At 41.5% G+C, this 14,301-nt stretch overlaps 1 protein-coding gene across 1 annotated transcript in view; it reads left to right on the plus strand.

Moving 5' to 3' along the window:
- Positions 1–14,301, plus strand: part of SVOPL (SVOP like) — a 93,335-nt gene that overhangs the window by 40,355 nt on the left and 38,679 nt on the right. Inside the window, exons 10-13 of the mRNA XM_018046888.1 lie at positions 3,076–3,281; positions 4,085–4,196; positions 4,985–5,066; positions 7,148–7,237. Of these exons, the coding sequence (XP_017902377.1) occupies positions 3,076–3,281; positions 4,085–4,196; positions 4,985–5,066; positions 7,148–7,237 (490 nt within the window). The remainder of the gene's footprint in view (positions 1–3,075; positions 3,282–4,084; positions 4,197–4,984; positions 5,067–7,147; positions 7,238–14,301) is intronic.

Below are 14,301 nucleotides of genomic sequence, written 5' to 3' on the forward strand. Positions count from 1 at the left end.
GAGTCAGAAACGACTGAGTGACTTCACTTTCACTTTTCACTTTCATGCACTGGAGAAGGCAATGGCAACCCACTCCAGTGTTCTTGCCTGGAGAATCCCAGGGACGGGGGAGCCTGGTGGGCTGCTGTCTATGGGGTCACACAGAGTCGGACATGACTGAAGTGACTTAGCAGTAGCAACAGCAGACTGTAGCCTACCAGGCTCCTCTGTCGGGATTTTCCAGGTAAGAGTACTGGAGTGGGTTGCCATTTCCTTCTCCAGGAGATCTTCCCAATCAAGTGTTGGGAAGGATGTAAAGTAAATAAAATTTTTATATACTGATGATTGGATTTCAAGTTAGCATGACCACTTTGAAAAACTGGTTAACAATTTCTACTGTAGTTGAAAGTATGCATAACCTATAGCTCAGAAGTTTCACTCCTAGATTTATATTCAACAGAAATGCCAAGTAAAATAAAATAGTATTATTTTATTTGTAACAGCCCCAAACTAAAAACAACCCATATGCCCATCAACAGTATAATGGATAAATTGTGTTATATTTGAAAAATAGAATACCATACAACAATAAAAATGAGAAAACTCATGCTCTGCTTTCAACATGGCTGAATCTTACAAATGAGCAAAGCAAGTCAGACACAGAATGAATAATATATGCTTCCACTTATAGAAAGATTCAGAACAGTAGAAACTTAACAATAGTGTTTGAATTCAGGAAATTGGTTGTCTGCCTTTCCCAGATATAATCACTAAAAGTATGTTGACGTGTCTCCTTTTGAGACTTTTAGTTTTTAAAATACTCTCAGTATTTGGAAATTAAGCAAAATTTAAAGCTACCTTAATAACAAGGTGATTATTGTCTTCTTTTTAAATATTTCAATATTTCATGATGAGAGTTTCCAAGCTCACAAGAGAGCAGAGAGGATACCATGATGAAGTCTGATTTACTTGCCACTTAGATCTGACAATCACAGATATTCACCCATTTGCTTTGGCTGTTTTTCCTGTTCTGAAGTATTTCCAAGTAGGCCCAACACTTCATGCCATTTCATCCCCAGGTACTTCATTAGGAGTCTCAACTACTTGAGGATATTTTCTTAGGTGATCCAACCCTATAATCACACCAACAAGGTTAACAATTGTGGGACTGGCTGGTGGTTCATTGGCTAAGACTCTGCACTTCTAATGCAGGAAGCCTGGGCTTGATCCCTGGTCAGGGAACTAGATCCCATGTGTCGCAATTAAAGAGCCGCAACTAAAGATATCATTTGCCACAACTAAGATCTGGTGCAGCCAAATAAATATGAAAAAATATTAACAATCATCACTAGTATCACGCAGTGTGCAGAATATATGTAATTTCCCCTAATTGTCCCCATACGTCTTTTACCTGCGGCTTTAATAACTATTTCCATAAAATAGGCATGAGGGGGGCTTCTAGGAGGCTGACTTTACTCTTTTTCTTCAGTTTGATATATGAACTTTTCTGTATGCTATGTTTATATTTAAATAAAATAAATTTTATTTTAAATATATAAAAATTTATATTTATTTTAAATATATAAAAATATTTAAGACTAGACCAAAAAAAAAAGAGAGAGAGAGAGATGAAGGAAATATAAAGCAAAAAACTTTGCATGGCTTCCTGACCTCCGAAAGGCAGAATTCTAAAGATGACTCCCAAGATTTCCAACACCTGGTGATTTAATGAAACACTCACTTGACTGCGGGTGTGAAGGCAGCGCATGGATGTCCTAAGTATGGTTATCAGACCTAAAACAGGGAACGTAACCTGGATTAGGCAGGTGGGCTCAATCTAATCACCTGAGTCTTTAAAAGTAGAGAAGTCTCTCCAGCTGGAATCAGAGCTGCAGCAGAAGAGATGTGTGAGGCAAGGCAGGCGCACGAGAAGGACCCGACTGCTCTTGCTGGCTCCGCAGACAAGGAACAAGTGGAGCCTGCAGAAGCTGAAAACCACTGGTCGGCAGCCGGCAAGGATGTGGACATGAGTCCTTCAGCCTGTGCAGCTGGGTTCTGCCAACCGTCTGGATCAGCTTGAAGATGGATTCTCCCATAAAAAGTGGAGCAGCCCTGCCTACACTGGCGTTTCTGCCTCCTGAGACACCGAGCAGAGAAGTCAGCCAGACCCACTGAAGTGCTGACCTCCAGGACTGTGAGATAATAGCTGTGAACTGTTTAAAGCACTAAGTTTGTGCTCGCATGTTGGAGTAGCTGCAGAGAAGGAAACTGTTACCCAGTCTAAGCTTGTGCTGCTTGCCGCATGACAGGCAAGTAGAAGACAAGGTGTTGAGGCAAATGATAGCGACTTTATCCAGAGTGCCAGCAGACTGAGAGGATGGTGGACTAAAGTTTCAAAGAACCATCTTAACTTAGAGTAGCCTTCAGGCTTCTCTTTAGTTGAGGGGAAGATGAAGGTGGGAGGGTTCGAGATGAAAGGGTCATGATGGGTTGCAGACTTCTTGGAGCCACTGGCCTTCAAGGGAAGCTTAACATTTCTTTGTTCTTCTGTTTGCTCACAAGGTTTCTGCAAAACTTCAAATCAATATTGGTTATTTTTAATCTACTGCCCCTATCTGCTTATTTGCAAGGTTTCTAGGCTGAAAAAGAACTTATTTACAAGTAGTAGCCATAACAAACCCAGGACCACCTGGGATGGGAACTTAATAAGTTGTTAGGGCACAAGCAACGGTGCTCTGATAGTTAACTCTGTGTTCAGGGCTAAAGTAACAGAGTACATGAGCTAAAGAATGAGAGGGGCAGTTTCAACGTGGTGTTAAAACTCTGTGACAAAACTCTCTCCTGGCCTAAGGGGTCTTCTGGGCCCTTTCTGCTTTTTCTTGCAAATCCGTTTCTCCCCGTGCAGTCTCTGGTGAAGGCCACCCTCCAGTCTCCCCCCGAAATGTGACCCCACTTTCCCCTCCCCTCCTTTCCCCTCCCACCCACCGTGCCTTCCACCTGAAAAGCTCTCCCTGCTTCTCTCCACCTCTCACAGGGCTATCCCTTCTTCAGGCCTGGAGACAGCCTTTCCTGATGCCCATCTTTTTTTGCTTCCAGGCTGGGCATCTCTTTTGCCTACTACGGGGTCATCCTGGCCAGTGCCGAGCTGCTGGAGCGGGACCTAGTCTGTGGCTCGCGGTCTGAGTCCGAGGTGGCCGTAACCGTGGGGGTCTTGGAGGAGAGCCAGAGCCCCTGTTACTGCCACATGTTCGCCCCCTCTGACTACAGGACCATGATTATCAGCACCATTGGCGAAATTGCTCGTAAATGTCTCTCTCTGTTGGGTGGCTCTCTGTTTTGGGTGGGGGACAGGCAACTCAGAGCCTCACAGAGAAGAGTGGCCTGTCATACACTTGGCTCTTGCCTGGTAGGACTAGACGAGTCCCCAAATCATGCTGACGTGTCTCCAGTGTGGATGCCTGTAGGGAGGACAAGTCTGGAGGCGTAGAGCGTTGAATAACTTTATCCAATCAATTCTAAGATGCATTCCCCCACATTGTAATATCTTTGCAACTGGGATATGTCTTACAGTGACTTGTTAGGTTTCCCTTTGGAAACACTGTTTCTGCCTTAGTAGGCATAAAATAATGGTACTTAATCATTGGCACCTTGGACTTCCCTGGTGGTCTAGTGGGTAAGACTCCATGCTTCCACTGCAGGGGCTGTGGGTCTGATTTCTAGTTGGGGAAGTTCCACAGACTGTGTTATATACCCCCCCCCAAAAAAAAAATTCATGGCATTTTGAATTTGAAAAATAGCATAAAATATTTATAGATCGAATAAGTGGGCAGTTTACAACAGGCCTACATGCAGTAATACACATCCTGGGCATAAAATTTACTTTGCATACACCAATACTTGTTTTTCTCAGACCCACATGGGAAAAGGATGTGGAAAGAGCATGATGTCGATGACAGTGTGACTGTGTCTTGGCTGCAATGCCCATGAGGTTTGGATTAAGCTGTTTCTTTATGAAATGACAAGGGGGAACCCATGCCAGTGTGGATACATGCCATTTGCTGTCAAAGCTCTGAAAATTGTCTGTTTTTTTTTTTTTTTTTTCCAGTGAATCCTTTAAACATCCTGGGCATTAATTTCCTTGGGAGACGGCTGAGCCTTTCTATTACCATGGGATGTACGGCTTTATTCTTCCTGCTCCTCAATATTTGCACCTCAAGGTATTTGCTCTCTTTTTGCTTTGGAACAATCTAGTTTTGAGTGGTGGTTTTAAAATGAGGTCTCCTGGGGACTTCTCTGGCAGTCCAGTGGTTAAGACTATGCTTCCACAGCAGAGAGTGCAGGTTCGATCCCTGATTGGGGAACTAAGATCCCACATGCCCCATAGCCAGAAAAAAAAAGTAAAATAAATAAAATGAGGTCTCCTGACCCATGGCCTTCAGTGCACATCAGGAACAAGTCCCTTTCCCTAGGAAAGTAGAGTACAAGCTGCCTCTGCCCGTCCTACTCCTTTTTTGGCCCTGAAACAGGACTAGTCTGGGGGTATTGAGTATGCTCACCAAGATATTTAGGATCTTTATACAAAGCTTCCTTGAGAATGGGGACTCTAGTCGCTGACCAAATGAGCTGCACCATTGTCAAGACAGTGATGTAGGCAGCATACTTGTGGTGGGAAAATTCACTGCACTCAATTTGTGACTCTAGGGTGGCCTCATTCATAATATGTATGACTTATTCTGCACGCTGTACCATTTTCCAGGAGTGGTCACAGAGGTGTGCTCATACTGGGGGGAGGACAGGCTGGAACGGCACACTTTGGGGGAATGGGATTGAAGGTCTGAGTCAGGCTTTTGCTTTAGGACCCCATGGGCTGGCCAGCTGATGAGCCGCACCCTGGGGACCTGGTCTCCACGGGTGTGTGTGTGTTGGCCGCTATAATGCACCGGGATGGGGGCCCCGGAAGGTCCTCCCATACTGCCTGTGTAATATCTCCCTTCTGGTTCCCTAGTGCCGGCCTCATCGGCTTCCTCTTCATGCTGAGGGCTCTGGTGGCAGCCAACTTCAACACCATCTACATTTACACTGCTGAGGTTAGTTTTGGGGAAGGGGTTGCTTACATCAAGGTGTTTGTCTGTAGATAACGCATCCCTGGCTTCTGCTGACTTTTGATGAGTTTCTGAAAACATCCTATTGAAATGACACCAGAAGGTGTATTTGATGTGGTCTTTCTCCTGCCCCATGGGGTCTAGTGAAAGCCAGTCTCTGAGAAGAAAGATAGGACCTTCTCCCTTTCTCAGTAAATCACATTCACGTTAACAGCCCCGGCCCCCCCAAAAAAACCCCTCATTGCCCGCTTACCCTGCTTCCTGAAGAAATAGGGCCGATACCTGCTTGTGGCTGATAAAATGTAAAGCACCCTATTTCTCTCTTTTTGAAATTAGAATGGATTTTTTAACTTTTTTCTTTTGAAAGATCACATCCCACTCTGCTGTTTGTTGTGTGTGGCTTAAATTCAAATATAAGAATAATTTATCTTTAATTTATTGAATTATTCCATATACTTAATACATCTACTTCTGAGGGGGCTCCTCAGAAAGCCCCAGTTTAAAGAGCAAACATTCCTAGAAATAAGCAATGTCTGAATAGGAAACAGTATTTTAACTAACTGGCTTTGTCTTTCATTGAACTAAAGAAAGTGGTGCTGTAGGGACTGCTAAGGCTGCATTCATTTTCATATCAGGAAAGGTAAAAGTCTGTTCAGAATACAGATATTACATATCAAAATCATTAAAGCCACAGGAAAAAATATTCTTTTCCTCTCATGCAGATTAAAAAATAGGATATTATAACATATTTGACATATATCAATACATAATTCTTCATTTAGTTCCATTGACAAAATCTAAAATTATTGTGAATTTGTGAACTTAGAGGTCTATATATATTGTGGTGTACCTCTAAGGTTATATTTGGAATATTCAATTTAACATATTTTGGAACATGTTCATTTAAAGGATTACTTCTAAGCATTTTTTTCCCCTGATATTTATGGCTTAAAAAAATCAAAGATGTGTACCAAAAGATGATTGTCTTGATTATTTCATCTCCTAGAATTGTCAAAAAACAAAAATATTGATATTAGAGCAAAGATCGTCTCTGTGTATCTGAATCCATTGTTCTCAATAGCCAGTAACCTCATTTTCCACAAAAAGAAAAGAACTCCATGAAAAGGCACTCAGCCCCCAGGTCGCCTTTTATAAATACAGTGGTTTCCCCTGGGGCAGGATAGCATCTTGTTGCATCTGACTGATGGTGTGTAGAGAGGTCACAAGCTTTACTTTGGTGAATTGATAAAAACTGATCAGTATTATATAGCATTCAGAGAAAATTTTCCAAAATTAAGAAGCATTCTTTCATATATTCTCCCTATATTCTTCCTATAATCTTCTTTATTAAATATTTGCCTATCAAGAATTCTGAATCAATGAAGTACAGATTTTTGGTGGTGGTTTAATCAATAAGTCATGCCTGAGGGTTGCGACCCCATGGACTATAGCCTGCCAGGCTTCTCTGTCAATGGAATTTTCCAGGCAAGAATACTGGAGTGGGTTGCCATTTCCTTCTCCAGGGGATCTTTCTGACCCAGGGATCGAACTTGGGTCTCCTGCATTGCAGATTAATGAGGTCTTGCTATAAATGAAAGAAAGTAGACTGTGTTGTATGGTTTTAAAATGCAAACATGGGGGATGGTGTGGTATGTATCTGACACTTCAGTCAGTGCCCTATATCTATATTAAAGATTTGCTTGGATTGTTATTATTTGGGGTGTATTTTCTTTCCATTCAGCAGAACCACCTTATATGTTTATAGCTCTAAGGTGGAACTCTATCTGATTCCAAAGTTTAGCTTTCTAAAATCACATTTGGAGTATTAAACACGTATTTTGGAATTTGCTCGCTGAAAGGATAATTTCTAAATGTTCATTATCTGATACTGTTAAAATTCAAGGTTGTGTACCTGAGAAACTGAACATCTTCTATTCTTATCCTATCTATACAGACTATTTGGCCTTTTATATTTTATCAAAGCCTGACCCGGGGAGGGAAGGACAGAGGACTTCGGAAAGGAGGAGTCTAAAGTAACGGATGCTTTCTGCACTGCCCCCATCCAGGTCTACCCCACGACGATGCGTGCTTTGGGGCTGGGGACCAGCGGCTCCCTGTGTCGCATTGGAGCAATGGTGGCACCATTTATATCCCAGGTACAGCCCAGCAGTCTCGGTAGGGAGGATATGTCTAAGGGAGGTGGGGAAAGAGCAGCCTGGGTCCCTTCAGGTTAAGGGTTTAACCAAAGATTTGTCTGCTTGTTTCCTTGAGGTGCTGTTTTCTCATTGTCTGGTGAATTTGGTGGAAAAAGAGGCTAAATCAATGCTTCCAGTCAACAGCATGTATTGTGTCATGTGAAGGGTTTGGATTTTGCTGGACATTGTTGGCGAAAGATGCAAAGGACACAGATGACACGGGGAGTTGGAGCCGTTGAGTGACAGTGGGCTCCAACTCTGCTGTCAAGGGTGCAACTGAAAAGCAGAACACAAACACGCAGGGAGGCTGAACCAGGGTGCAGGGAGGTGGCCCTGGGAAGGGCAAGTCCAGCACTAAGGCAAACCAGCTGCAGGCTGGGAGAAAATCCAGAGGTGATCGGGACCATGGTAGGGGGACCTTGTTTCAGGAGGGAATCAGAGGCAGATATGGTAACCCACATGGTCATGGTTCCTCACAGGGACCAAACAGCTTGCCCCTCTGCACTGGTCATTCTGTTTTGGCCACAATAAATGAAAATCCACCTGCCCTGGCTGCAGCCAAACACAAGAGTGAGGTTGAGCACTGGGTGGGCCTGATCCAGGCCATGAACATTGTTGGGGACCCAGGCTCTGCCTCCTCACATTTGTCTAGGGCCTGTGGTCACTGAGCATTCAGACTGTGTGCCCTCAAGACCAGTGTGTTGTGCTTGCCCATGGACCTTGCCGCCTTACAAATCCCAGACATCTGTCCTTAGATCCAGCTACCAGAAGATACCAATGTGCTCTCTACATCCCAGAAAGTTGCTCTCCCTGCATCCCCCTGGCCAGGCCTGGTCAGGTGTTCATACTTGAGCTACATCAGTTGCAGCCAAAAGTCAGGCTTATGCACAGAAGCAGCTGGGCAGTGGGGGGCAGCAGGAGGGGGGGCAGTTTTTGGAGAAAGTTTTGGATTGGCGTGGGCTGAGCAGACGGTCCTGTGTATTTCCTACAATTTAGCAGAGGATTTTGCTACCCTTTTTCTCAAGACTATCTTGGCCATGCTTTGCCCTCTCATCTTTATTTGTTTAAAAGTTTTTTCATTTTTGGCTGCGTCGTGTCTTAGTTGCAGCACCTGGCATCTTTCATCGTGGCGTGAGGGCTTCTATCTAGCTTTAGAGCACAGGCTCACTAGTCCCTCAGCATGTGGGATCTTAGTTCCCTGACCAGGAGTTGAGCTCAAGTCCCCTGTTTTGGAAGGTGGAGTTTTAGTCGCTGGACCCTCAGGGAAGTCCCCACCTTGTCTTAATTTAAAATGAGGGCAGGTTTGGTCTTGCAATTCTGCTTTTCAGAGTCCTTTTGTACTTATTATTTTACCATTTCAGAAAAGAACAAAATGGTGAACGGCAGCAGTAAAGTATTGATCCTATTGATCAGACTGAGGTATAGTTGGTTTTCCAGACTTTAGAAATAGTCTCTTGGGCTTACCTGGTGGCTCAGAGGGTAAAGAATCTGCCTGTAATGAGGGAGACCTGGGTTTGATCCCTGGGATGGAAAGATCTCCTGGAGAAGGGAATGGCTATCTACTCCAGTATTCTTGCCTGGAGAATTCCATGGATAGAATAGTCTGGTGGGCTAGAGTCCACTTGCAAACAGTCAGACACAGCTGAGCAACTAACACTTACTCAAGGCCTCAGTAAGTGTTAGCTAATAACAGTAACAGTGATCAATAACAATCAATGCAATGTCATGGTCTTTGTAGACTGGGACCTGGGCGCTGGAGTCAACAAGAAGGACGCAGGGGACCCAAGTCTTGAGTGAAACCAGGGTGCTTTATTTGCAGAAACGCATGTTCATATATTTTCATACAAGGCAGCTTTAGGCAGTTAAAAAATTGAGCAAAAACAAAGCCAAGCAAATAACAATCTTCAAAGGGCCAGAAAGCATTCCATATCCTGAGTAAGAGGGGCATAACTGAATAGATTACCTTTAAGAAAAAGGTCACTGAAGGGAGCTGTTGAAGGGAGTCACTGAAGGGAATCCAAGCAGGTGCGCTTTCTCATGATCTCAGTCCTGAGAACTGCATGCAGCTCTGCTCATTCCTGTTTTCCAGGAACTGATAAGGAATAGAGAGTCCTTGAGAAATAGCACACAAAAGAAGAAAATAACATTGGATCCCTTAAGTTGAACATCCCCTGACAGTTCCCCCTTTTTTATTTTTGCATAATTGGGGGTTACTGTAGATACTTTGTGAAAAGTATCTGACCAATTGAGTTTGTTTAGTTTGAACAATTTTAGTTGAAAGGCATTGGTATATTAAAAATATAATCACCAGGATAATTATCAACATTATAGTTCCAGATCCAATACTATGTGTAATGCTTTGAAACCATCTTCGAAGGTCTAGCCCAGATAATTGATCAGCTAGCTGTTCAGCTAAGGTTTCCAAGTTGTTGGAAAAGGGTAGACTCTTAGAGAAGATTTCAAGGATTTCCTTTTGCAAGAATTGTACATTTAAGGAAGCATTATTATGTGTATCTTGCAAATGAAATTTGATTTGTTCCCAGTTATAAGCACTATGGTTGAACCGAAAAGGAGTGATACAAAATTGAGTAGAATTCCAATCACAATTTAATAATACTTGTTTTTGTAAATCTGTTAATTGATCTCAAACCCATTGGATGGCTGTTTTTAATTCCTGAATTTTATCTTGAACTTTTTCATCTGTCTGAACCTGAGTAACCCATATAGTATGAGCATCTTTAGTCCAATTTTGAATAAAGTTTTGTGTTTGAATTGAAGTTTGTAAAGCAACATCTGCAACAGCAGCAGTGGTGCAAATGGCTATTAACCCCCAAAATACAAGAATCAACCATCCAATGAATTGCTTAGATCGTCGGAGTAATTTAGTAACTGGGAGGCAAGTCTTGCCATAGGACCCTCTTTGCAGGGTCAGTGGAGATCTACTGGCAACCACAGACTACGTCGAGATAGAAGAATCAAAAGGGATTTGTTTTTTAGAGAAATAGAGGAATTAAGACAAGTATACAATTTGCAATCTATACAAGTCACAGAACATAAAGTCTTATTAAACTGTAAGTTTCCTATGGCTATAACAAAAGGAAGGGGAACACAAGCTTGTATAAAATATGAATGATTATAATGGAAGGAATAGTTACTGTGACTATGACTGGTTCCTGTGAAATATCTAGTCCAAGTTCCAAGTTTTTTAGTACTTGTAGCAAGCTTCCAGATGTCCCATTGTTCAGGCCCAATTCCTTTATTGAGGATGATTTGAGGGCAAGGAGGTGCCATTCCGCCATCAAGCCAGCCAAGGAGTCCTTTGTCATGGAAGTGTTCCATTGAACTGTTGGTAATTTTCCATGTTACTTGAGTAACATAATCACACATAGTACTATTAATATCATCTAAGCAGTTAGATAACCACATACCATAGGGTCTCCAATTAACAGTGGTGTAATTGGCCACGAACATTAAGTTTGACATGTATCTCAAACAGGAGTATATTTAAAATCCTTATAAGTAAACCCCTTACATTCCAACTTTTGTCCTTGTCCTAGAGTGTTGGTAGTATTGACATGGTTCTCATAAAAGGACACGGCAGTAAACAGTCTAAACAATGTGGAAGTTCTTTTTTGGAGGCAGGACGAAAGCCCATGTTTGTCGACTAACATTAATACATAATTCTGCTGGGCCCATGCATAAAGGAAGGATTTCATAGCCTAGAGAAGTATTAGTCTTCCTTCTTCCTCAGGATGAGAGGGCCCCTCCAAGCTCCAAGGAGGGGGCATACGTACTGAGTCATTAGTGGATACGATTGGTACTGTATCTGTCCATTCTATAACCTGCAATAAAGGGGGTTTAAGTATATAAGCCCAATAAGTGTGATGAACCAAGTCAGCCTGAGTGGAGGACGCAAAAGCAAGCATAGCGACAAAAATGTTTTCAGGATTCTGAGGCATTCCCTGTTGAGAAACCAGATTTTCAGCTTGATTAGTAAAGGTTTTTATCTGTCCCCAAGTAGGGAGATCATAAGGTCAATGACGTCAAGGACGGCATTTCTTGGAAATTTTTAAAGCTGCCATGGCTTGTACTGGAAACTTCTCCTCCTGGGGATTTTGCCGTTTCTTCTCTATCTTGAATGCAGGTGGCTCCCCTGGGGTGGATCTTCCAAAGAGGGAGCCAACTGATTTCGTTGGCTCCATCTGGAGAAATACAAGCACACCCCTTTCCCTGTAATATTAATTCTCCAGATTTCCATTGTTTAGTCAACACGTTGTGATACCAAATGGGCAGAGGAAGGGAGGTATCCTTCAATGCCTCAAAATGTTTTTCTGCTTTTGTCAAACTATCTCCTTGCAGTAAGTTTAAAAAATTTAAAACAAAGCTGTATTAACAATAGTTATAGGAATAAAGAATATATTGCATTGGAATCTAGTAAAGTCTGCTCTGGATAAGGAAGATAGAAGTGTTCCTGTGTGTTCCCTCTTAAAAAATTTTTTTATTTGTAGTTTCAGTGTGTGATGTACTCGTTCAACTATGCCCTGTGCTTGTGGATTATAATGAATACCTGTAATATGTTTAATAGAAAATGATCACAAAAATTGTTTGAATTGCCTAGAAATATAGGTAGGGCCATTGTCTATTTTTATAGAACTAGGTGTTCCCATTATTGTAAAGCAAGCTGATAGGTGAGTTATAACATGTTCTGTAGTTTCACCTCGGGGAGGTGTGGCCCATATAAAAGAAGAATTTATATTGAGACAGGGAAGAAGGAAGAGGGAGAAAACTCAGGGCAATGAGTTACATCCATTTGCCATAGTTCATTGGCTTGTAATCCTCGAGGATTGATACTTTGTGCAATGGGTCAAAGATGTAGGGGCCTACAAGTAGAGCAATGTCTAAAGCATGTCGATATGGAATTTTCCAAATTTGATGTAATGAGCCAGGATTATTGTGTAATAGAGCATGTTGCTCTTCAGGAGTGGCAAAAGAGACAAGTTTATCAGCTTGTTCATTGCCATGAGCCATAGGGTCAGGAGGAAAGAGTGTGTTTGAATATGGGTAATATAAATGGGGGAAGTGCGGTTCTTAACAATAGATTGTAGTTCAAGAAGAAGTTGTTGGATAATAGATTGATTCGAATTTATGGTAGAAGTTTCTATATTTCTTAATACAAAAACTGAGTATAAGGAGTCAGAAACTATATTAATAGGGTAAGAATGTAGGTGAATAACCTGAATGAGAGCATATAATTCATTTTGTCGAGCAGAGTGAAATTTAGTATAAAAGGCTTTATATTCTTTGAGAGACCAGAATGAGGCTTTGGCGTTTTTAGTCCCATCTATATAGAAGACATCAGTTTGAGGTATAGGTTGTGACGTGACAATGTGAGAGAGAATAAATTCAGTATTTTTTAAGAAATTCCAGAGTTTGTTAGAAGGATAATGAAATGGAATTTCTTCAAAATATTCCAGAAAGGCTATTTGGAAATCGGTAGAAGTTTGTAATGCATTCTCAAATTGAAGTTTATTAATATGAAGAATTGATGCTTTTGAACTGTGGTGTTGGAGAAGACTCTTGAGAGTCCCTTGGACTGCAAGGAGATCCAACCAGTCCATTCTAAAGGAGATCAGCCCTGGGTGTTTTGGAAGGAATGATGCTAAAGCTGAAACTCCAGTACTTTGGCCACCTCATGTGAAGAGTTGACTCATTGGAAAAGACTCTGATGTTGGGAGGGATTGGGGGCAGGAGAAGGGGACGACAGAGGATGAGATGGCTGGATGGCATCACCGCCTTGATGGATGTGAGTTTGAGTGAACTCCGGGTATTGGTGATGGACAGGGAGACCTGGCATGCTGCGATTCATGGGGTCGCAAAGAGTCGGACACGACTGAGTGACTGAACTGACTGACTGACTACAATTTTATGAGGATCAGAGCCAATTAGAGTCTTAGCTCTATTTCTTCACTGATAATGATTAGAGTGATCAAATCAAGATAGGGTGTAAGTGACTGTCCCTCTAACATGGGTATAGAGCCATTCTACTGGGTATTCTTGTTGGGTAAGAAGTCCTATGGGAGAATGGAGAGAGGGGAGTATAAATAATTCTAGAGGTAAATCAAGTCTAATACGAGTAAGAAATTGTTTTTGCAATTTATTTTGTATTAGAGTTTTTCTCATGCCTATTGTGAAAGTGAACGAGGGTTATTTAAATTGGGATCTCTTTTTAAAGTATTAAATAAATTAGTCAGTTGATAATTTGTAATGTCTAAAGAGGGTCTAATCCAATTTATATCATCTAAAAGTTTTTGAAAATCATTCAAGGTTGATAATTTATTAACATGAGTCTGTGTTAGTTGGGGAGTAATATGTTGTCTATTAACAACAAATCTTAAGTAATAGTAAGGTGTAGATGTTTGAATCTTTTCAAGGGCAATGATTAATTTAGAAGCTTTTAAGCACTGTTGAGCTATGTCAAACATCTGTTGAGTTTCTAAAATAGATGGAGCTGAAAACAATATATCATCCATATAATGAATAAAAAGAAAGTCAGGAAATTGTTTTCTCACAGGTTCAAGTGCTTTGGCTACATAATATTGACACATGGTGGGAGAATTCATAATTCCTTGAGGCAACATAGTCCATTGATACCATTTATGAGGCCCGATATGATTGTGATAAGGAAAAGAGAAAGCAGATCTCTCTTGGTCTGGAGGGTGTAAAGGTATAGTAAAAAAGGAATCCTGTATATCTATAATAATAATAATATGCCAGTTTTGAGGAATAGCAGTAGGTGATGGAATTCCTGGTTGTAATGCACCCATAGATTTCATAGATGTATTAACTTTTCGAAGATCTGTTAAAAGATGTCATTTGCCGGATTTATTTTTTATTACAAAAATGGGAGAATTCTAAGGGGAACAAGATTCCTCAATATGTTTTAATTTCAATTGTGTATCTATAAGTTCCTTAGCAGCCTCTAATTTCTCTTTTGTAAGGGGCCATTGCTTTGTGCAAATTGGCTC

The sequence above is a fragment of the Capra hircus genome, chromosome 4 (assembly GCF_001704415.2).
Source record: "Capra hircus breed San Clemente chromosome 4, ASM170441v1, whole genome shotgun sequence".
Lineage (NCBI taxonomy): Eukaryota > Metazoa > Chordata > Mammalia > Artiodactyla > Bovidae > Capra > Capra hircus.